Source organism: Sceloporus occidentalis, unplaced genomic scaffold (genome assembly GCF_023333645.1).
Source record: "Sceloporus occidentalis isolate IW3139 unplaced genomic scaffold, rSceOcc1.0.p SCAF_6, whole genome shotgun sequence".
NCBI lineage: Eukaryota > Metazoa > Chordata > Lepidosauria > Squamata > Phrynosomatidae > Sceloporus > Sceloporus occidentalis.
The window spans coordinates 1226747-1249736 of NW_028316986.1; the positions used below are offsets into that span (position 1 = coordinate 1226747).

At 49.0% G+C, this 22990-nt stretch overlaps 1 protein-coding gene across 10 annotated transcripts in view; it reads right to left on the reverse strand.

Moving 5' to 3' along the window:
• LOC149310305 (DNA (cytosine-5)-methyltransferase 3A) overlaps positions 1–22990 on the reverse strand; it is a 153030-nt gene that overhangs the window by 14087 nt on the left and 115953 nt on the right. For all 10 annotated transcript variants that reach the window (XM_089528680.1, XM_089528681.1, XM_089528679.1 and 7 more), the window contains 10 exons: positions 18621–18833; positions 9764–9922; positions 6096–6203; positions 5182–5338; positions 4663–4812; positions 4250–4294; positions 3629–3708; positions 1090–1202; positions 402–585; positions 3–87 (listed from right to left, as the gene is read on the reverse strand). In XM_089528680.1, coding sequence (XP_089384806.1) covers positions 3–87; positions 402–585; positions 1090–1202; positions 3629–3708; positions 4250–4294; positions 4663–4812; positions 5182–5338; positions 6096–6203; positions 9764–9922; positions 18621–18833 — 1294 coding nt within the window. The remainder of the gene's footprint in view (positions 1–2; positions 88–401; positions 586–1089; positions 1203–3628; positions 3709–4249; positions 4295–4662; positions 4813–5181; positions 5339–6095; positions 6204–9763; positions 9923–18620; positions 18834–22990) is intronic.

The following is a 22990-nucleotide window of genomic DNA, read 5'->3' on the forward strand; positions in this document are numbered from 1 at the left end:
ACCTGTGGCAATGCCGTCAAAAAGGGAGAGCACTCGGATGGGCTTCCTCTTTTCAGCTGGGACTGGTGGGTAAACCTTTGGTGGGTCCTGGGGAAACACACACAGGAGTAGCAGCAGCAGCGTGAGGTGGCCAAAGTGAAGGCCATTGGCCAAGACATGTCTGCAGGATGAAGCCACGGTCTCCGGAGGCGGAGGCTAATGGGGAAGGGGCCCAGCAGCGGCGGCTGTAGGTCTGGTGATGGGAAGTTACCAGCTGGTAGAGGCAGAAGAAGCCCAGGAAGGCCACACATAGCACAGCCTGCCTCCTGGGCCATTCTAGTGGCCAGGCATCCAGGCAGCCAACTTTGTGCTCACTCTCCTGGGTCCCCTCCACCCACTACCACAGTGCCCCCTGAACTCACAAACTCTTGGTCGTGGTTGTTGGCGAAAAACATCTGAAGGCGTGAGGGCCAATCTTCCCGCCGCCGGAGCAGGCCATAGATGCCCTTGTGTCCACACATGTAGCAGTTCCAGGGATCTTCCTTGATGGCCGCCTGAGCAGCCCCAGGACCCACCAGCAAGTCTACACATTCCACACAGAAGCACCTGGGCCAGCAAAACAAAGGTCAGAGCGATAGCCAGAAGGGGCTTTTGGTCTTGGCTTCTGGGAATGAGACTGAGCAGCAAGGCGGCTGGCCCTGACATCTGTAGCTTGGGTCAATCTGGTGTTCAGGGCAGCTCTGCCGGCTGCAGAATGAACTTTTCGCTGCCTCCCTGGGCCCAGACTTTCCTCCTGGGCACAGGGAGAAATGACAGAGCTAGTCTCTCATTGTAGGTCTGGTCCCCAAAAAGGAAGGAAAGGGTGCTCTTGTCTATATATTTTTGTACAGTGCTGTGTAAATTTACAGCGCTTTATAAATAAAGGTTAATAATAATAATAATATAAAGAAGCTCATTGCTCCTCTCTTGTAGGCAAGAAAGAGCAACGGGTGTGTTTCTTGCATCCTACTGGTGATGCCTGTGACTTAAAGGGGGGGCGTTGGTGTGGGGAAGAGATGTGGGGATGCCCCTTCTTAGTACAACTGCCTTCCCTTCCCTCACCCAGCTCACCGGCAACAGTTGTTGTTCCCACACATGAGGACTTCACGGCCGCCACAGCAGATGGTGCAGTAGGACTGGTAGCCATCGTCATCATACTGGTAAGCGCACTCCAAAAAGCAGTTCTAAGAAGCAGTGGCAGAGGAGGAAAGACAAGGAAGTTGTGAAGGACATTTCTAGCCAGTCCAGCCAAGAGAAGAGAGAGCAATAGCAATAGCAAGTACATTTCTACACCGCTTATTAGTGCACTTAAGCATGCCCGAAGCAGTTTACAAAGTGTAAGCTACTTGCCCCCAACAATCTTAGCAACCTACGGAAAGATGCAAGGCTGAGTCGAGCTTGAGCTGGTATTGAACTTGCAACTGTATGGTTTGTGAGTGAGTGGCTGCAGTGCAAGCATTTAACCGCTGCGCCACCAAGATGAGCCTCCCTTCCCACCCACGACCCATTCATGAGAAAGCACCTTATGTGACATCAACAGCAAAGACAGAAATTCCCACTCTAGAGACGTGGAACTGGGAGCCAGTGACCACGGAGTGTCTCCAGTGCAATGGCACACCTTGAATCCTGGTCTCCCAGGTTCTGGGCAAGAGTAACCCATTCAGACATGCAAGCTGCCCCTACCTTCTCTCCTCCCACTGATGGTCATGCCCATTGCTGAAAGCATGGACCATGCTGCACAAGGAGCATTCCATCTGAACGTGCTTTGTGTTGACCAAGCCTTGTACAAGCCATGCTAGCATACAGGAGCAACCAACTTGGTCTCTGCTAAAAGAGTCACCCAGGAAAATCAGCTAATAGGAAAATGGGAACATCTGTATATAAGCTCTGTCTTTCGAGTCTCAGTCTTTCTTTCCAAGAGATGAGTCCCTTCCACAGGGCCATTAAAGAGGGCAGAAGCACCCCCTCGCTACTTCTGCCAAAAGAGGGATGAGGCTCCACTGATTTGGTGCTGTAACAAACAACACTTCCCAGAATTCCATAGTACTGAGCCATGGTAGTTAATGTGATGTCAAACCGAATTATTTCTGCAGTGTGGATGCTACCCTCGTCTATGAATGTGTATGCTACCAGCTTCATTCTCTCAGTTACTCTCACAGGTGCTACAAGACCCATTTGCACGCTGATTTTCCATGGCTATATCTCTGAATTCTATCTAGTACGGATCAAGGTGAGTTACAGTAAAAGAAATAAGGTTACATAACAAAACAGAATCACCAAGTATACAATTCCCCAACCCTCCACTAACATAAAAATAATAACAATCAATTACCAGATATCTCATTAAAATAATTATAACAGTTATAAAACAGTTAAAACAGTTAAAAACAGGCAGATGGCATAGGACAACTATGGGCAGATGGGGCTGACTTTAATGGGAGGTCAGTCTGGGAAGGCCTGCCAGAAGAGATTCATCCTGACTGCCTCCTTGAAGGCATCAAGGGTGGTAATACAACAGATCTCCTCCGGCAGGTCATTCCACGCTTTCGGAGCAGCAGATGAAAAGGTTCTCTGGGAAACTGCAGCCAACCTGGTCTTCCTTGGCTGCAGAAAGTTCTTCCCAGAGGACCTGAGTGTGGATTATAGGGGAGGAGGCGCTCCCGCAAATGGATTATAGGGGAGGAGGCGCTCCCGCAAGTAAACTGGGCCCAAGCCGTGCAGGGCTTTAAAGGTAATAACCAACACCTTGTATCGAGTCCAGAAGCTAATTGGCAGACAGTGGAGGGATTTTAAAATAGGTGTTATATGGTCTGTTCTGGATTTACCAGCGACCAATCTGGCTGCCATATTTTGGACTAGTTAAAGCTTCTGAACTTGGCACAAGGGTAGCCCCATGTAGGACTTGGAAGGACAGCTATGAAGGAATCAGAGGAGATCTTCAAGTGTAAAGGCATATTATTGAATACCACAACATTTCTGATTTCTATTTTTGAATGTGAAAGATGGCAGGAACAGAATAAATCCATTTGAAATGTGATGTTGAAGAATAGCTCTATGGATAGCACAGACTGCCCAAAAGACAAATAATTGGGTTCAAGAGCAAATCAAACCTGTCATCCAACTCTTCCTAGAAACTAGGATGACTAAACTGATACGATTGTGTTTTGGATGCATCATATGAAGATTTACTAGTAAAAGGGATAATGCTATGGAAAGTGGAAAGCAGTAGGAAAATACCACATTAAAAGTGGATGGACTCCACCAAGGAAGCCATGGTGCAGGCCTAAGCTTGCAAGACCTGAGTTAGGACTGTGGATGACTGGGACTCACAGAGATTTCTCAGTGCAGAGGGATGCCAAAAGTTGAAACTGATTTCTTAATACAGCCAAAATATGACAGTTTCAGCTCAGTCATTTTGACTGCTAGTGAGATTTCAGCCTTGATTTGCTCCTGGACCCATTCATTGATCATTTTGGCCACTATGCCAGAGTTCTGTTTTAAGGGCCAGCACTCAACCTCCCCCTCAGAGCCCCAAGCCCTCTGTCCACTTCCAGCACTCCTCTCTCAAACACACCCCGTTTGCTCCCACCTCCCCTGCCCTCCCTCCTACCTTGCAGTTTTGGCACATTCCTCCAATGAAGAGAGGGTGTTCCAGGGTGACATTGAGACTCCCACAGGAAATGCAGATATCTTGGATCAGGATGGAGGGCAAGGGAGGAGAGAAAAGAGCCGCATTGACCAGGGTGAGAGGGAGCCATGAGCAGTGCCTTCCCTGTCCCTCCTCCCCTCCCTGTAGGAATCAGCAAGGCCCCTCTCTTACAAAAGCACAACCAACAGGGTCAGGGGGATTCTAGCCCTTTCTGTTGGATTGTTCAGAGCTGGCAGCTGCATAAGCTAGTGGCACAAGAGACCTTCCCTAGTGGGCAGCGGTGGGAGCAATGAGGAGATTTTATGATCAAGTGAAGGTTGTGGTGGGGAAGGGGGGAGAATGTGTGCCTTGTCACCTCCATGGTGATCTTTCTCACACTTGGCCACTCTCCAGTGGCAGAAGGTCCCACTCACTCTGCTGAAGGGGATGATGGGTTGAAGGTGGGTGCCTTGTGACGTTGGAGACAAGGGCCTGAAACAGATGTTGGGTGGGTCCCCCTAACTTGTCATTCAGTATGGTTATTTCTTCCCTGGGGGTGGCAATGGGGAAGCAAGAGCAGCAAATACACTTGTCCACACTCACCTTCGATGTTCCTGCACTTCTGTCGAACCTCATAAACAAGGCGCTCTGGGAAGAGAAGAAAATGTGTTAGAGGAGCATAATCTCTGGGGGCTTCAAAAGTCCAGGGACCAGACTTAAGTTGCTGTGGGCCACCCTTCCCCACCCCACATTCTGTCAGTTCAAGTGAGCATCTCCATTTTGCTGTTTTTTCTATGTCTCTCTATGGCAGGTCTAAGCATGGCAAAATACTTCCATGATCCCAGGAATCAGAGGACAAGGGGTCGGTAGCCAGTTTGGGGCAGGCCATGAAGGGGCTCATTGCTGGCGCCATGAGGGGGAAACAGGTTGGCTGCTGCCCTGGTGCCTCTCCTCCATGAGCCCCGGCTTCTCTGTCTCTGGACAAGGCTTGGCAGGAGTAAGAAACCAAGACCTACCTCTGGTGCGCTCGTCTATGATCTCCTTGACCTTGGGCTTCTCCACTGTGCTTTTCCTTGGTTTTTTGGCGGGCGGGGGAGGGGCATAAGCGGCGGCTTCAGGCTCCACCCACATCTCAGTGTAAACTTCTTTGTAGGGGTTGCGCTCCTCTGGGAGGATGGCAGAGAAGAGAGGGTCAGCAGGGGAGCATCCATCCATCAATCTTTGCATCCTTCCACTGGGAGGCTCTTCTCCCTAATCTCATCTGGGGGCAGTGGGCTTATCTTATCTCATCTCAGTCCCTTATCTCACCTGGGACCTGACAGAGACTGGGGGCTGAGCACCGGTTCCCCAACTGATCCCTTCCCTGCAGGGCCAGGGGCAGAAAGATACCCTTGCCTTCTTCCCCCCTGCAACCCAAGGGACGGTACCCACCAGGCACAAGGAAGAGACCACCCCAGCAACCTGGCCCATGTTAGGTCCAGCTTCTCCAGGGCGTATTTCTCCATCTGTGTCAGACTGCTTCTCCCTTCCATTACCTTCTGGAGGCTCCAGGCCCTTTGGACCCGATGGCTGGAAACCCCCCAGGGCCCATTCAATCATCTGCTTGTTCTGGATCTCCACCACTTTGGATGTGTCTGTTTCGTCGTTCTCTGGACAGGAGGGGAAGATCTTGCCTGACCTGCTACTAGCCACCTGAAGCAAGGGAAAGAAACAAAAGATGGGAAAGGAGATGCTATTTGGGATGTGAAAAGGTCTTTCTTGGGGTTCCTGAGGATAAGAGCACCCCTCTCACTCAATCCTGGATCTTCCTTTTTCTAGAGCAGCAGAGCACAAGAGCATGGAGAGTATTCTCACCAGTATAGCAGAAGGAATCCCACCTCCCAAGGCCAAGGTGGCCATCACTCCTGGGATGAGAGGGGTTTCACATTTGCTTTTCATTTTAGCATGCAGCCTGATCATTAGTTTGAACAATCCAAATTATGTACTCTGAAAGCACCCCTCTATTCTGTATTTCTAGCAAGCTGGTTCCAGACTGATGATGAGGCAAAGAAGGCTAGAGGTTGGGCACTATCTGAGCCCTGGTGGCGCAGTGGTTAAATGCCTGTCCTGCAGCCACTCACTCACAAACCACAAGGTTGTGAGTTCAGTTCCAGCCAGGGGCTCAAGCTTGACTCAGGCTTGCATCCTCCCATTGGTTGCTAAAGTGAGAGCCCAGCTTGATGGGGGCAATTAGCTTACACTTTGTAAACTGCTTAGGCAGTGCTTAAGTGCACTGATAAGCGGTATAGAAATGTACTTGCTATTACTATTGAAAGGAATGGGTTGTAGGGTGGCTTTCCCACCTCCCTTCCTAACAGACCAGTCCTTCTGCTGACCATCTCGCCACGCAGAGGGAGCAAGGGATGGCCAAGACAGCTGGCCAGAAGGGAGCCACAAAGGCCCCACTTACCTGCAGCACCTCATAGATGGCTTTCCGATACATGGGCTGCTTGTTGTACGTGGCCTGATGGAAGGCGCTAGAGAAGGAGCTGAGCGGGAGCAGCTTCTCCACACAGACCTACCAGAGAGACAGAGAGAGTCAGAGACACTGGGTCCTCTGTCCCCAAAATAACAAATGTTGTGTATTGTGCTAGTGAACACTGAATGGAAGAAAGAAAGATTGGAAGAAAAGAAAACCAAGACATGTGTTCAGCAATTGGGAAAAGGCAGGCTGGATCTCATAGAATCATAGATTTGGGAGAGACCACAAGGGTCATCCAGTTTAACCCCATTCCGTCATGTAGGAACTCACAAAGCATCCCTGACAGATGGCCATCCAGCCTCTGTTTAAAGACCTCCAAAGGAGGAGACTCCACCACAATCTCCAAAGGAGTGTCTTCCACTGTCGAACAGCCCTTACTGTCAGGAAGTTCCTCCTAATGTTGAGCTGGAATCTCTTCCTGCAGCTTCCATCCATTGCTCCATTGTGTCCTATTCACTGGAGCAGCAGAAAACAAGCTTTCTCCATTCTCAATATGACATCCCTTCAAATGTTTAAACAAGGCTATCATATCACCTCTTCACCTTCTCTTCTCCAGGCTAAACATTCCCAGCTCCCTAAGCCATTCCTCATAGGGCTTCATGGTTTCCAGACCCTTCACCATTTTAGTTAACCTCATTTGGACACGCTCCAGTTTCTCAACATCCTTTTTGAATTGTGGTGCCCAGAAACTCCTCTCCCCATGCCTCTTGACCCTGGCTTTCTTCATCTTGCCACAGATACAGTCCAGGGTGCAACCCAGGGCAGTTTCCCCAGGGCATTTCCCTGGAGCCCCAGAGAAGGATGGAGGGCCAACCAGCAACTCAAAGGCGAACTAGGCAGATTAGATGCAGGCCCAGCTTCAAGTCCCCAGGGCAGAGCGGCTGCTGCAGCATCTCCCTCTTCTCCAACCCACTGGTTTTCCCTCTCTTCCAGGCTCTTGAGGAAAGGGCTGGATTCCCTATGCTCACAATATCACTCATGTATTACTATTGGAAGAAGAAGAAGATGATGATATTACCATCATGGCCTTTGGCTCTTAAAATCAGGAGTGTCTATAGTTTTTTGTGGGTTTTGGGGGCTCTGTGGCCATGTTCTAGAAGATCTTCTTCCTGACATTTTGCCAGCATCTGTGGCTGGCATCTTCAGAGAATGCTTGCCTGGAAAATGTTGGGTATATATATACTGTGTGAGCCTGGGAATGCAGGAGTGATTTGCATGTCTCTTGTTCTGCTGCTGATGGCAGGCCTCAGGAGTGTCTGTTCTGATTGCCTTTTAAACTGTTTGTCTTGGTTTTAAACTAATTTCATAGAGGGGTTTGGGCTGTTTTAAATGGGGCTTTAGTCATACTATGTTTTAAAGTGCTTTTATCAATTAAGTATTGTCTTGGGGCCCTGGTGGGTTGGGAAGCAATAAATAAATGTCTCACATTATAAATAAATAAGGTGGTTGAACTCCAACAAATACAGTCAAGGGGATAAGGATGCCTCTGTTGAGCTTCTCAAGCTTCTAGTCCGCATTATAAAGCTCTCCAGGAAGGCCAAATACAACATTTCTTCCTACATTGTCATGCACCTCACTTTCTCCTTACTCCACTTTGTAGAAGATAAGACATTTATAATCTAGTCTAATCTAATCTAGCATAAATCTAATCTAACATAATACAATATAGTATACTACTTTTCTCCCACAAAAAGGTTTATATAGGCCATTGTTAGGGGGGGAGAGCCAGTGTGGCATAGTGGTTTGAGTGCTGGTCTGTGTCTCTGGAAACCAGGGTTCAAATGCCGTCTCAGCTGTGAAACCCCCTGGGTGACCCTGGGTAAGTCACACTCTCTCAGCCTCAGAGGATGGCAATGGCAAAGCCCCTCTGAAGCAGCTTGCTAAGAAAAGCCTGGGATAGGTTCACCTTAGGGTTGCCATAAGTCAGAAACGACTTGAAGGCACACAGCAGCAGCAGCAACAACAACAACAACAACAACAACAACAACAGGGACAATGCCACTCATCAGAAGTTGTTGGATTGCACCTCTCATCATTGTTTTAACAATTGTCCAATGATTGAATTGTATTTTATTGTGGATGGGAGGGTTGGGGAGGGTTTGGGATATAATGAAACATGCTGTTATTGTATTTTATGGATATTTTTAGTGTAAGCTGCTTCGATCGGGATATAACAATAACAACAATAAAAATAATAATAATAGAGTTTATTTATATCTTCTCACCTCTCCCAATTGGATCAAGCAGAGTTTAAAAAATACAATTAAAACATTACAATATTATTACCACACGTTAAAACCACAGTTAAAAACATAAAATCAACAATCATTTTATTATTATATATTACTATCACTCCCCTACCTAGCCTAGCCAATGGCAAGGCTTGCTGGGAATTTAACAGTAAGTATAAAGCAGTGCTTTGCTAACCCTTGAGATATGCACTAAGCTACTAGAGTGGAGTAGAAATGGCTTTTAGTTTTGCTCGATTTTAAATGCGTTTTCCTTCCTGTGATGGGCCATAGTGGCAAAATCACTCTGCGCACTCTCATGTGTGCGAGGGCATTGATGGTCCACAGCTGAATGATGTGGCATCAAAAAGAACCATGCAGCTCCTGACTCCCATCACTGCCATGGGTTACCAGCTCAGTTCAACTCTCCTGGGTCCAGGGTGGGTTTTAAGAGTTGCCTCCATCCCTGCTGGACGTCTCCCTGAAGGAAATCCTTCCAGCTCCACAATACTGTTAAAGCTGTTGCCTTTCCATGAGGCAGTTGTGGCAGCTGCCTTTTGAAATGGGATTTATTTTATCTATTCATTTCATTTTATTTCTATGCAGCCTTTCTCTCATAAAGCAACCCAAGACTGGAACCCCTGCTCTTTTATAAGTGATTTTTGAATGCTATTTTAGTTTGCTGTTTATGGCAGCAGTGGTGGAAGAGGGAAGAGCAACTGGCTGCTGTGGATGAACTGCCTTAATTGTTATCACCTTTAATAATAATAATAATAATAATAATAAATTTTATTTGTATTTCCTGCCTCAGCAGAGAATAAAAACAACAATACAATACGAAATGCAATACTATCTAAAAATACAATCAATAAAACAACAACAATATTACTACCAATCACTAAAAGGCCAAATCGTCATCAATTTTCCATACTATCAAGTCAGAGTGGGTATTTTTTAGTATTTCTATATCTTAAAAAAGATCTTGGCAACATTATGAAATAATAAAACAAGGCATCATGAAGTTCTTGTTGGTTTTGCACCAAAACACCGGCCACCAAGAGCCAGCTGCAAGAAATGCTTCCTCCCTTTTCCAACCTGGCCCTCTCTGCAGGGTGTACCTGCAACTATATGCTGATTGTATCAGTTTCATACCACCTCAACTGCCATAGCTCCACCCTGTAGAATAATGGGATTTGTAGTTGAAGGACTTGAAATTTTCCGCCTATCGCTCTCTAGCAGAGAATTCCAAGCCCCTTCCCAAGCCTCCAGCTTTCCACAGCTGAAGTGGTATGAGGCATGTGCCAGCACTGAGTAGATGCAGCCCTGGTCAGTTACCGGACCAGCTACATGTCTACTACAGCCACTCACCACAGAGAACTTGCCGTCCCCAAACCACATGACCCAGCGGGTGCCTTCGGCCGCCCGGCTCCTGCCAGTCATCCACCAGGAAACGATGCGGCCCGGCCACCAGGAGAATCCACGCAGCTTCCCCCAGACCAGCTCTCCGATGCCAAACCCCCGGCCATCCTGCGGTTGGGAAGGGAAAGGGAGTCAGATGCAGGCCAAATGCCAGAGCCAAGTGAAAGCAGAGGGCTCTGGAAGGTGACTGAATATGAGAGAGCTAGAGAAATGGAAGGGAATGGGGCAAGGTAAGGAGATGTCCCTTGAGAAAGCTGCCTAGGAGACAGAATTAAGGTAAACAGTATGCCCCCACTGGACCTCTTAAGCTTCTTAGAATCGTAAAATTCTAGAGTTGGAAGAGACCACAAGGGCCATCCATCCAGTCCAACCTCCTGACATGCAGGAACTCTCAATCAAAGCACCCCCAAAAGATAACCATCCAGCCTCTGCTTAAAGACCTCCGAAGAAGGAGGCTCCACCACTCTCTGAGGCAGCAGTGTCTTCCACTGTCAAATAGCTCTTACTGTTAGGAGGTTCCTCCTAATGCTTAGGTAGAATCTTTCTTTGCAGTTTGCATCCATTGTTCTGGGTTCTATTCTCTGGAGCCGCAGAAAACAAGTTCCTCCATCCCTTTAAATACTTGAATACCCCTATTCTATATCTATGCATTTCATTTTTTTCTGCCTAAGTGCAGTACTTTACATTTCTTTATTATGAATTTCATTTTGTTAGCTTTGGCCCAGCTTTCTAGTCTATTCAGGTCATTTTGAATGTTGGTCCTGTCCTCTGGAGTATTAGCTATTCCTCCTAATTTGGTGTCATCTGCAAATTTGATAAGTATGTGCCCAATTCTGTCATCCAAGCCATTGATAAAGATGTTGAATAGCCCTTGGCCCAGGACAGAGCCCTGTGGGACCCCACTGGTCACTTCTCTCCAGGATGAAAAGGAGCCATGGCTGAGCACCCTTTGGGTTCGGCCAGTCAACCAATGACAAATCCATGTAACAGTTACTTTGTCTAGCCCATATTCTTCTAGTTTGTTTGCAAGAATGTCATGGCCTTACTGAAATCCAGATCTACTATATCCACAGTATTCCCTTCATCTACCAAGCTGGTCATTTTATCAAAGAAAGAGATCAGATTTGTCTGGCATGACTTGTTTCTCTGAAACCCATGTTGACTTTTTGTGATTATGGCATTGCCTTCTAGATGTTCACAGACTCTCTCTTTAATGATCTGCTCCAGAATCTTTCCTGGGATTGATGTCAGACTAACTTGAGGCACATTGTTGGGATCCTCTGGACAACGTTTGCCCTCCTCCATTCTGCTGGGATCTCTCCTGTTCTCCAGGGGTTTTCAAATATGATTGCCAATGGCTCCAATATTACATTTGCCAGTTCTTTTAGTACCCTTGGATGTAGTTCATCTGGTCCTGGAGACTTAAATTCATTGAGATTAACAAGGTATTCCTCTACTATCTCTTTACTTATTCTGTCCTCTGCTCCATTATCCTCAGGTTGAGCCCCTTTTCCTTTTCTGAGAAGACTGAGGCAAAGAAAGTGTTGAGTAATTCTGCCTTTTCTCTGTCTTCTGTTAGCATTTTGCCAATGGTGATTGTATGCACACTTTGTTGCCCTCACACATCCCCATCTGAGGCAGAATTTCCCATGCTAATAGGAGAACCAGCAATGCTGCAGTACATCTGACCTGAAGGGACAGAGCCCTCCCTCCACGGCCAACTGTCATCGTCCAGCCTGGAGGGAGTGAGGGGGTGGGTAGGGGCTAATTTTGTATTGCAATTTTTATTGTACACCGCTATGATCATTGCGGAATAGCGGTCTATAAATAAGGACAGGTTGCTTACCTGTAACAGTATTTCTTCGAGTGGTCATCTGCGAATACATACAAATGGGTTTCACTGCGCCTGCGCAGTGCTGTTCGGAAACTTCTGGAATCACTGGGCAAAGTTTACTTTGCAACATATAGAAACTTTTTGGCGGTAACCCCACCCACCCGTTATAAGGCTCCTGCCTTCCCGCTCTTTCCCCAGTTCCGCAATTTTTCCGCCAAGCAGGCGATGGAAAGAGCCAATCAGAGCAGGACACTGAGGGGATGGACGGGTGGGATTTGTATGTATTCGCAGATGACCACTCGAAGAAATACTGTTACAGGTAAGCAACCTGTCCTTCTTCTTCGTGGTCTCTGTGAATCATACAAATGGGTTTAGACTGACAAGCTTAGGTATGCGGCGGAGGGAGTGTCTTGGAACCAAAGCTATGGTAAACCAAAGGCATATTTATTGGAACAATAAACACCTTGAACCATAAAAAGAGTCAGCCTTTTTGTTGATGGACAAACCAAACATAGCAATAACATTGCTAAACCTGAGAAGGGAACAAGGGGTCATGCAAGACCAGTCCCATAGAAATGTGCAAACCAACATTCAAGAGAATGTAAAACAGTGGCATTATGTAGATAAATGCTGAAACACAAACCATCAGTAGTGCAATCAATGCAACCCTGAAACCAACACAGCCCTCCCGAAGGCTGCGTCTCGGATGGCTCTAGTGTCCAACCTATAATGCTTAATAAAAGTCAGAGGTTGGGACCAGACTGCAGCCTTGCAGACATCTTCCAAGGGAATCCCGGACAGGAATGCAGAGGATGCCGAAACTGCTCTTGTGGAGTGGGACCGAACTCTGCCAGGAAGAGGTTTGCCCAACAGTTCATAGCAGAGGTGGATGGTACCAGCCACCCATTTGGAGAACCTCTGCGCAGACACGGGCAACCCCTTATTCGGTTCCGAGTAGCATTGGAAAAGTCTCTCAGACCGACTGGAGGTAGAAGTTCTGTCCAGGTAAAACGCCAGCGCTCTCCTGACATCAAGAGAGTGCAGACTACGCTCCGCATCCGAGGTCGGGTTGGAAGCGAGGGTGGGCAACACAATGTCCTGGCACATATGAAAGGCAGAGACAATCTTAGGCAGAAAAGTAATGTCTGTTCGGAGGACCACCTTGTCCTTGTGAAACCTCAGGAAGGGTTGGTCCCTCCGCAAGGCACAGAGTTCACCCGCATGGCGGGCAGAGGTGATGGCCACAAGAAAGACGGCTTTCCAAGTCAATAGTCTCAAGTCCGCTGTGGCCATCGGTTCAAAGGGCTTGGACTGGAGTGCGGCCAGCACCGCCTCCAAGCTCCAAGCCGGAGTCGGTACCGATACGTGAGGGTACAGGTTGGCACATCCCTTAAGGAACCCCTTCACCAAGGGATCCCTGAAAAAGGAAGCCCTCCCCCCGAATTGATATTTGGCACAGATGGCAGACAAGTAGCACTTGATGGATGAGAGGCGCAACCCCTCATCCAGTAGCGCCATCAAAAACTCCAGCACTACTGGAGTGGAGACCTGAGCAGGAGACAAGCCTTTTCCATCAAGGAAGAGGCTGAACCTCTTCCACTTCAGGGCATAGGACCGCTGGGTGGATGGTTTCTGTGCAGCCAGGATCACCGTCCTCACCGCGTCCGGCAGTGAGGCAAGGGATGGATTCTCCAGGCCACCAGCGGCAGGCTCTCGATGTCGGGGTGCAGGATCTGGCCGTCCTGGATTGACAGCAGGTCCGGACGGAAGTCGAGGCAGAGAAAGCATCTCCTGGAGAGGTGGATGAGGGACGCAAACCAGGGCTGTCTTGGCCACCACGGCGTGATCAGGATCGCATCCGATCAGTCCGTCGTCATCTTGGACACCACCCTGACGATGAGGGGAAAGGGAGGGAAAGCGTAGAGTAGCTCTCCCGTCCACCTGAAGGCGAACGCGTCTCCGAGGGATCCGTCCATTCGCCTCCTGGAGCAGAACTGGGGACAGTGGCTGTTCCACTCGGTCGCGAAGAGGTCGAGTTGGGGGGTTCCCCACCGGTCGAACAGGTCGCTGACCGTCTCCGGATGGAGCCTCCACTCGTGGCACACCGAAGAGGATCTGCTTAGGCGATCCGCAAGCTCGTTGTCTTCTCCGGGAAGGTGAATTGCCTGGAGGAGCACCTCTCTGGATGCACCAGTCCCAAATGCGTAGCGTCATCTCGAGCAATGTCCTGGATTTGGTGCCCCCTTGCTTGTTGATGTAGTACATCACGGTGGTGTTGTCCGTCCTCAGGAGGACCACCTTGCCTGCGACAGCGGATTCGAATGCCCTCAAAGCCTTCTCTACTGCGAGCATCTCCAAGGCATTGATGTGGAGACGCTTGTCCTGGGCCGACCATCTGTCCTTGACCACAAGGTCGAGAAGGTGGGCACCCCAGCCTTCCAGAGAGGCATCGGTCGTCAAGGTAAGTTGGAAGAGGAACCAGGACTGCAGTGGACGGAGGCGAAGTCTTGCCCACGGTGTCACGAACGTCATAGAAGCCATGTGGCCTAGGGCCACTTGGATGTCTCTGGCCCTCACTCTTCTGTGAGAGATGCAAGGTCTCAGAGATGCCACCAACGCCTGGAAACGTTCCGGAGGGAGAAAGGCGGAGCAACTTTCGGAGTCTAGGATGGCCCCGATGAACTTGGCCTGTCTGGATGGGATGAAGTGGGACTTCTCCTTGTTGACGACCAGTCCGAGGGAGTGCAACAGGTCTAAGGCGAATGAGACTGCCTCTTGGAGCTCCTGTTGTGAGTCGGCGACAAACAACCAGTCGTCCAGATAAGGGAAGACTCTGTAGCCCTTCTGATGAAGGTATGCTACCACTGGTGCCACACACTTCGTAAAGACCCTCGGAGCCGTGGCAAGGCCAAAGGGAAGAACATTGTAGTGGTAGGCGACGGAGCCGACGGCGAAGGCGAGGAATCTCCGGTGGGACTCCCGAATCCCGACGTGGAAGTATGCGTCCTTCAGGTCGACGGTCGCGAACCACAGGCCCTGGAGAATATTGGTCAGGAGGTAAGGGGGAGATCGCCCCCTTGCCTAGTAAGGTGCGCACTTCGTCGAGAAGGGTGTCCGAGGGGTGGGTGGATATGAAGGCTCCAGTTGGAGAGAGCTCCTGAAACTCGAGGGCATAACCCCTACGGACGATGTCAAGCGCCCACGAGTCCGTCGTAATAGAAGCCCAGATGTTAGAGAAGGGCTGGAGGATGTTCAGGAAGAAAGGGTTTGTGACGAAGCGCGCAGGGGCATTTCAAGATCTTTTCTTGGACTGCTCGGTGTCTTGCCTGCGGGACTTTTGGTACCGGGGAGGGCCACCTCGCTTGCCAGAGGAGGAGGACGATTGGGAGGGGTATCTAGAGCGTTGGGAGCCCTGTTGTTGATATTGACGTTCCTGGCCATAAGGACGGAGGGACTGACCTTGAGACTGCCAAGGGCGCTGCTTCTTCCTGAACGGTGTCGACACGGAGGAAGAAATGCCGTGTTTTCTGGCTGCAGCCTTCATTTTGAATTTGCGGTTTAAACGGTCATCAGTGTCCGTATTGAAGAGGCCAGAGTCGTCCAAGGGCATCTCTTCAATGGCCGCCTTGACTCCCGGAGTGAGGTCCGTGCCGCGCAGCCAGGCATGTCGACGGAGCGCCATCGACGCCGACATGGCCCTTCCTACACAGTCGGCCATGTTTCGGGACGCAGTGATAAGCCAGCCACCGATAGAGTGTGTCTCGTCCCGAATCTCGACGAGCTTCCTCTGGGTATCATCCGGGATGTCCGGGACCAAGGGAGAGACACCTTCCATAAGGGCCTGGACATAAGCCCCCATACAGGCCGTATAGTTGATGGCTTTGACCGCCAGAGAAGCCGCAGAGTATGTCTTTTTGGCTAGTCCATCAATTTTACGGGCCTCCCAGTCCACTGGGGACGTCGCCTGCTTGTGGGTAGAGGCGATTTGAGCACCCTCCACAATAGCAGAGTTTTGTTTAGGGTGCGTCGACAGCCAGGCACAGCTCGCAGGGGGAACACGGTAGAGTGACTCTATCTTGCGCGAGGTCCCGACCAGCGAAGCAGGGGTCTCCCAAGACCTCTTGATGATAGTCTCCAGTGACGGTAGGAAAGGGATGGACGGTGGAGTTGGGATCCGACCATGTACGCGGCGCTCTACCGGGTCCCGTGCAGACTCCTCAGGGTAAGCTAACTCGATGTCCAGGGCCCTGGACATCTTTATGATGTGTTCACTGAAGGTCTTCAGGTCATCCGTGGGGAAGGCTGGGTCCGGATGGTGCATGTCCTGTGGAGAGTCCTGGAGCGAGAGCTCGTCATCAGACTGGGAAGCTGGGGACAGCACCTGTACCAGGTCGGATTCAGTATCTGACTGGATAGTGAAATCCTCCACCCTGGGTTGATCCTGAGCGGATGTCAAAGGACGGGTCCTCGGCTCCGGACGGGTCACGGCAGCTTTAGATGCTGTTTGGTCTACCGGCTTGGGAGTCGGTACCGAGACCTTGCCCTTCGGGATGTGGCACTGCTGTTTGTCCCGGAAGCTGCGTAGCGCCGTGTCTCGAGGGACCTCCATGTAGTACCGGTCGGCCTCGGAGTCATAAAAGACCTCAGGATCTTCTGGCTCGACAGCCGAGGGCTGTAGGGTAGCTGGAGATGGGACCGGAGTCGGGGAGCGCCGTCCTCTAGGCTGCGAACCTTCGTCTCCAGAGTCTCCAAGGGGAGCAGTAGTGAACCTTGGAGGGCTTTGTGTTGGGCTAGTCTCAAGTCTCCCTGATGAGGGTCGACCATGGACCTTCATACGGGGCCGAACCGCAGGTTGTGCCGTCGGGATTGGACGGTCCGGAGAGTGGAGCCTGGAGCCAGAGCGATGGTCGGTATGTTTGGAGGCGACATTGGATGTAGAGGCTCCCTTAGAAGAATCGTCACGTGGCCTCTTTTGTTTTGGGGCCGAAGATGTAGAGTCTGTGGATTTAGATTTCCTCTTTGGGGCCCTTGGAGTCTCCGGAGGGAAGAACGGATTGTCTTCCAGGTCCACAATCACAGAAGTCCCGGACTTGGAGGACTTGTGCTTTGAAGGAGAGCTGGGTTTTGATGTGCCCGCGGCTGAGGGGCGGTTGTCTTTACCCTTGGCCTTCTTGTCCTTCTTTTTAGCCGACTTGGACTCATGAGAGGAGACGGAAGGGTCACGGTCGGTACCGACGCCCGAGGCGGAACCGGAGGGAGTTGCTGCAGCCGTCGAGCCCTCGGTCCCTGAAGTTTTATGGGGGCGCTTTGAGGGCTTGTCGGTGGCACTGGACCTGTCTGGGCTGCTGGCCACTTGAAGAGACTTGGTGGTGGCGCTGGGCCTGTCTGGGCCGCGGGCCACAAGAGACGGTGTAGTGGGAGCCGGAGGTGCAGACACGGCACTCACCGGGCTCTCCCGGGGCCTGGGGGCCAAGGGTAAGGTTGCTGGAGACGGGGCGGAGGCTGGACGGGAACTCTCCCCGTGGACCTTACCCTGCGTGATGGCTGAGGTCAAGCGGGACTCCCGATTCTTCCTCGCTTGCGACGTCATGGACCTACACAACTGGCAAGCCTTCATGTCATGGTCCTTGCCCAAGCAGAGTAAGCATGATGAATGCGGGTCTTGAACAGGGAGTTTGCCCCCGCACACATCACACTTTTTGAAGGGATGGGACATCTTTCCGGGTCGACGAAGCCAAAGGAGAATACAAAAGCGAAGTCAGACAGTCCGAGGTCGAAGTACAATAGGGAGGTCAGCAAAGAGAATGGTCAAAAAACGGTCCGAAGTCAAATAGCCAGTGATTCAAAGCAGACGAGCGACGAGCGAAGTTCCAACAGCAGCCAACGCGGCGGAAAAAAGGAACTGGGGAAAAGAGCGGGAAGGCAGGGGCCTTATAACGGGTGGGCGGAGTTACCGCCAAAAAGTTTCTATATGTTGCAAAGTAAACTTTGCCCAGTGATTCCAGAAGTTTCCGAACAGCACTGCGCAGGCGCAGTGAAACCCATTTGTATGATTCGCAGAGACCACGAAGAAGAAAACATATTATTATTATTATTATTATTATTATCTTCTCCACGCAGTGAACCTACCGTTTCCTTCTTCTTCCTTTTGCTGCGGACATATCCATAAAAGCCCTTTTTATTGTTCTTAACCTCTCTAGTAAGCCTGAGTTCATTCTGTGCTTTACCTTTTCTGACTTTACCTCTACACATGCCTGCTATTTCTTTGAATTCTCCTTTAGTGATTTCCCCCTTTTCCCATTTCTTATACATGTTCCGTTTCAAACTTAGCTCCGTTGAAAGTTCCTTAGTCAACCATCATAGTTTCTTGAGACACCTTCCATTTTTTCCTCCTCTTTGGAACATTGAAATTGTGCTTTCAGTATCTTTTGGGAAACTACTATTTGTCTTGAACTCCCTTCTCTTTTACTATTCCTGACCATGGGATCACCTCCAGTATTTCCCCAAATTTACTGAAATAGAGCTTTCCTAAAGTCTAGAAAGCATGTCTGACTATGCTTGGCCTTTTCCTTTCCATCTGCTGCTCTGCACCTTCTTGCCTTGAACCTCTCCCTGCTTTATTCCATTCCCCTCTTGGACTATTCATCCGACCACCTTGGACAATTTTCTGTGGCCATCCATCCTTAGATGGGGGGACCATGGTGAATCCTTGCAGCTCTTGAAATACAAGAGCAGCTGCTGCATAAACATAAAGCAGCAGTAGTATTAAGGCACCTTCTTCCATCAGGGTGCCTCTCCAATGGGAGAAGGTGCGATTGCTAAAATTCTCCCTTCCACACAACTCACACAAGGGCAGCATGTAAGATAGTCTCAGGAACTGAGGCAACAGCTCCTGTTTTGCAGAATGTCAGGAGAGAAACGTGGGCAAACCTCCCATACCTGGAAACAGAAAACAGGGGGAGGGTTCCTCACCTCATATTCTGGCTCATCGTCAGCTGATTTGGACATGCCCTTGTCGGCAGCATCAGGTCCCACGGGTTCCGGTGTGGTGGCCACATTGGGGGAAGCCGGGTCAGTGGGCTGCTGGGAGGCCGGAGGGCTGGTCTCCTCCTCCTTCTGGGGCTCGCTCCGGGGGGTCTCCTCCACTGCGTTCATCCCAGCAATGACCTTAGCTTTCTTTTCAGCCTGCAGGAATGGACGACGGGGTGGGAAAGAGGACAAAAACAATGTCCTGAAAACTGCAGAACCCCCCAAATTCAGTGGGACTTACTTCTAAGTAAACATATGTATGTCTCCACTGCAAGTTCAAAGGTAATAGTGCCTAACCTCTGACTAATGACGCTTGCTCTGTATCTCTGTTTATTTATGTGACAGCTAGATTATCGCTTATCCAAAATATTTGGGATCAGAAGTATTTTGGATTTAGGAATACTTGCACTTGCATATAAGTACATAATGAAATGTCTTGGAGATGGGACCCAAGTATACACACAAAATTCATTGGTCTTTCATATTCACCTTTTACACATAGCTGAAGGTAATTCTGTAAACCATATTTTTAATAATTTTGTGCATGAAACAAAGCTTGCGTACCATCAGAAAGCAAATATGTTACTATCTCAGCGATCTATAAAAAAGCTTTAGTTGTTGGAGAATTTCAGAATTCCTGATAAGCGAGACTCAACCTGTATTAAATTTTTTATATACCACTCTATATTGCAGACCTCTGGAATAAAATCAGTTTAAGCAATTTAAATTTAAAATTTGAAACAATAATTTGAATGTGATATGTTTCATCTCCTGTTTCGTTTCATGTTTCACCCCCTGTTTATATCCCCTTGTAATGTCTTTTAAAAATTTTATATACTGATGTTTTAACTGTATCTTGTACGCCGCTTTGATCACTTTTGTGGAAAGGCGGGATAGAAATAAAGATTATTATTATTATTATTATAAATTTTTTTCATGGAATCATAGAGTTGGAAGAGACCACAGGGGCCATCCAGTCCAACCCCCTTTTGCCATGCAGGAAATCTAAATCAAGGCATCCTCGACAGACGGCCATCCAGCCTCTGTTTAAAGACCTCCAAAGAAGGAGACTCCACCAAAATCTCCAAGGATGGAGTGTGTTCCATTATCAAACAGCCCTCACTGTCAGGAAGTTCCTCCTAATGTTGAGCTGGAATCTCTTTTCCTGGAGCTTGCATCCATTGATCTGGGTCCTGTTCTCTGGAGCAGCAGAAAACAAGCTTGTTCCCTCCTCAATATGACATCCCTTCAATCATGTCACTTCTTAACCTTCTCTTCTCCAGGCTAAACTTCCCCAGCTCCATAAGTCCTTCCTCATAGGACATGGTTTCCAGACCCTTCACAATTTTAGTCGCCTTCCTTTGGACACAGGGCTCCAGTTTCTCCACATCCTTTTTGAATTGTGGTGCCCAGAACTGGACACAATATTCCAGGTGAGGCCTGACCAGAGCAGAATAGAGTGGCACTATTACTTCCCTTGATCTGGACACTATACTTTTATTGATGCAGCCTAAAATTGCATTGGCCTTTTTAGCTGCCACATCACACTGTTGACTCATGTTCAATTTTAAACTATTTAAAAACATATTAAACAAGTGAATAATGTAAAAGCTGAATAATTTAAAAAGAGAAAATAGTCTAAAACCAAGCAGAGTCTTGAGTGCAAACCATCGTAAAGGAAATACAAAAGTTGCTGGAGACGCAATAGCAGTGGTATCCTGGGCCTCAAAGGAGTACTTTTTTGTGTTGCTAATGGTGTTTAAATTTTATTTCATGGACTTTAAAATGCTTCCCAGCACCACAAGGCCAGGAGTGATATACAATATAGAAGACATGGCTTTCTTTGGGACTTGTGTGTATGTGCCTTCAAGTCACAAATTGACAAACAGCAATCCCATCCATTTCATAGGGCTTTCTTAAGCAAGGAAAGCTGAGAAGTGGTTTTGCCAGCTCCTTCCTCAGAAATACAGGCCTGTTACAGACTGCCAAAATAAAGCTGCTTCGGGTCTCTTTGGAGGTATGCCATTTAAATGATGCATGGGTCCTAAGAGTCCGGAGGTCGCCCCAAAGCCACACTTCCTAAGCACTGGAGTGCAGCTTTGGTGCAGCTTCCGGATTCTTAGGATGCATGCATCATTTAAACAGTATACCTTCAAAGAGACCCGAAGCAGCTTTATTTTGGCAGTCTGTAACAGGCCACAGTGTACAGCACCTAGGATTTCTTGGTGATGTCCCATCCAAGTACTAAGCAGGGCTGACCCTACAAGATCAGACAGGACCTGGTGCCTTTAGCGTATTTGCTTTCCATTATTACAATGTTCCAATAAATTAATTTCCACATAAAGCTCTTAATCTGTTTGACTAGAAGAGTTAAAGGAAAAGTGCTATGTCAGCTAAAATTATTGAGAGTTGGGAAATTTCCCACTTGTTCTTTGGGAAAAACCACATCACTGGTAGCCTTCTTCCCTCTGTGCCAAGGGTTCAAGTCCCGTGGGTTCAAGTCCTGCCACGGACACCCTCCTCTCCCCCAGAAAATTCCAGAGACCCGGATCCTCTCTTGCACCCTCCCAGGAGGCGCTCCGCCGACAAACAGAAACCTCCAAGGGCCCCACGGCCCAGCTCCTCTTCCCATTTTGTGCACACTAGGCACCCTGTTGCCTTTGGGCATGGCTATTATTCTTTTAAGGAAATATGGAATCAAGACGATGCAAAGAAACAACCTGAGCAGCCCCGCCATCATTCCCTTTGGTCTTGGAGGAAGTGCCCAAAAGATACCATTAGGACACTGAAGAGAAAGAAATCCTGTGAGATGGAGGCTGGGAGACCCTCTTCCCATTATCTGAGCCACAAAGGTCTCCACGAACCCCTGGAGAGCTTCATCTCACAATAGGCTTAGGGAGCTAGGTAGGTTTAGCCTGGAGAAGAATGATATGGGGAAGAAGGTGATATGAAAGCCTTATTTAAGCATTTGAAGGGATGAGGGAGCAAGCTTGTTTTTTGCTGCCCAAGAGAACAGGGACCGGAACAATAGATGGAAGCTCCAGGAAAAGAGATTCTAGCTCAACGTTCGACAGTGGAACCAGTTCCCTTGCAGATGTTGGTGGAGTCTCCTTCTTTGGAGGCTGCTTTTAAGCAGGGGCTGGAAAACACATTCGGGGGGTGGGTGGGTGGGATGTAGAGTCCCAAGGAAAATGTACAATGTGGGTTTTAATAGTAACCAGGCCTTAAAGGGTGACTGTGAGCCATAGTGCTTGGGCATTTGGGCAGGCGGTGACATCAAAAGGATGGTCGGTGGGTGCTGTGGAGTGCTGCCAGCCTGAAAAGTCACTCAGGAGGGAGGCTGGATCCTTTGTGGCCCCAGAGGGAGAGGCAAGGCCTAGTAGCCTCACGGAGCCTTTGCTAGAATAGTGATGAGCATTGTACCTCAGAGAGGGTTGTCACTAGTGTGGATGGTGTCGAGGTCTATAGTGTTGTACACAGTGGAACTTCTTCTAAGAATAAAAGCCTCATCTGAGAGAAGTCTACAGGGTCCCTTTGCTCATTCAGAAAGGGAGAGACAGGTCTTTCTCCAGCTCACAAGCTGCTGACTACAGTCATGAAGGTGGAAAACCTGGTGCCAAACATTGTCGTGTTGCCTCATGCGGCGCTGCGCAACATCAAGCGTTTGAACAGGTATGTGTGAGTGTCTTAGAGGGAAGTCATAGTGCCACTCTATTCTGCCTGGGTCAGGCCCTGCCTGGAGTACTGTGTCCAAGTCTGGGCACCACAATTCAAAAAGGATGTTGGCAATTTGGAGTGTGCCCAAAGGAGGGCCACCAAAATGGTGAAGGGTCTGAAAGAAGTAGGGAGCTGGGGATGTTTAACCTGGAGAAGAGAAGGGTAAGAGCGGATAAGAAGGTTAAAGAGCTCCAGGAACAGAGATTCCAGCTCAACATCAGGAGGAGCTTCCTGACAGTAAGGGCTGTTTAGCAGTGGCACACACTCCCTTAGATCGTGATGAAGCCTCCCTCTTTGGAGGCTGTCTTTAAGCAGAGGCTGGGTGGCCATCTGCCAATGGGGGTGCTTTGATTGAGAGTTCCTGCATGGCAGAAGAAGGGGGTTGGACTGGATCAGGGCCCTTGGAGTCTCTTCCAACTCTAGGATTCTATGAATCAGTGTATTCTCAGTAGGAGAGAAAGGATTCCACATCAACATTTGGAAGAGCCTCCGGAGGGTAAGGTTTGCACAACAATGGAGGAGGCTGCTGCCTTGGAGGGCGGTGGAGTCTCCTTTGGAGGTTTATATACAACTGTCAAATGGCCATCTGTCAGGGA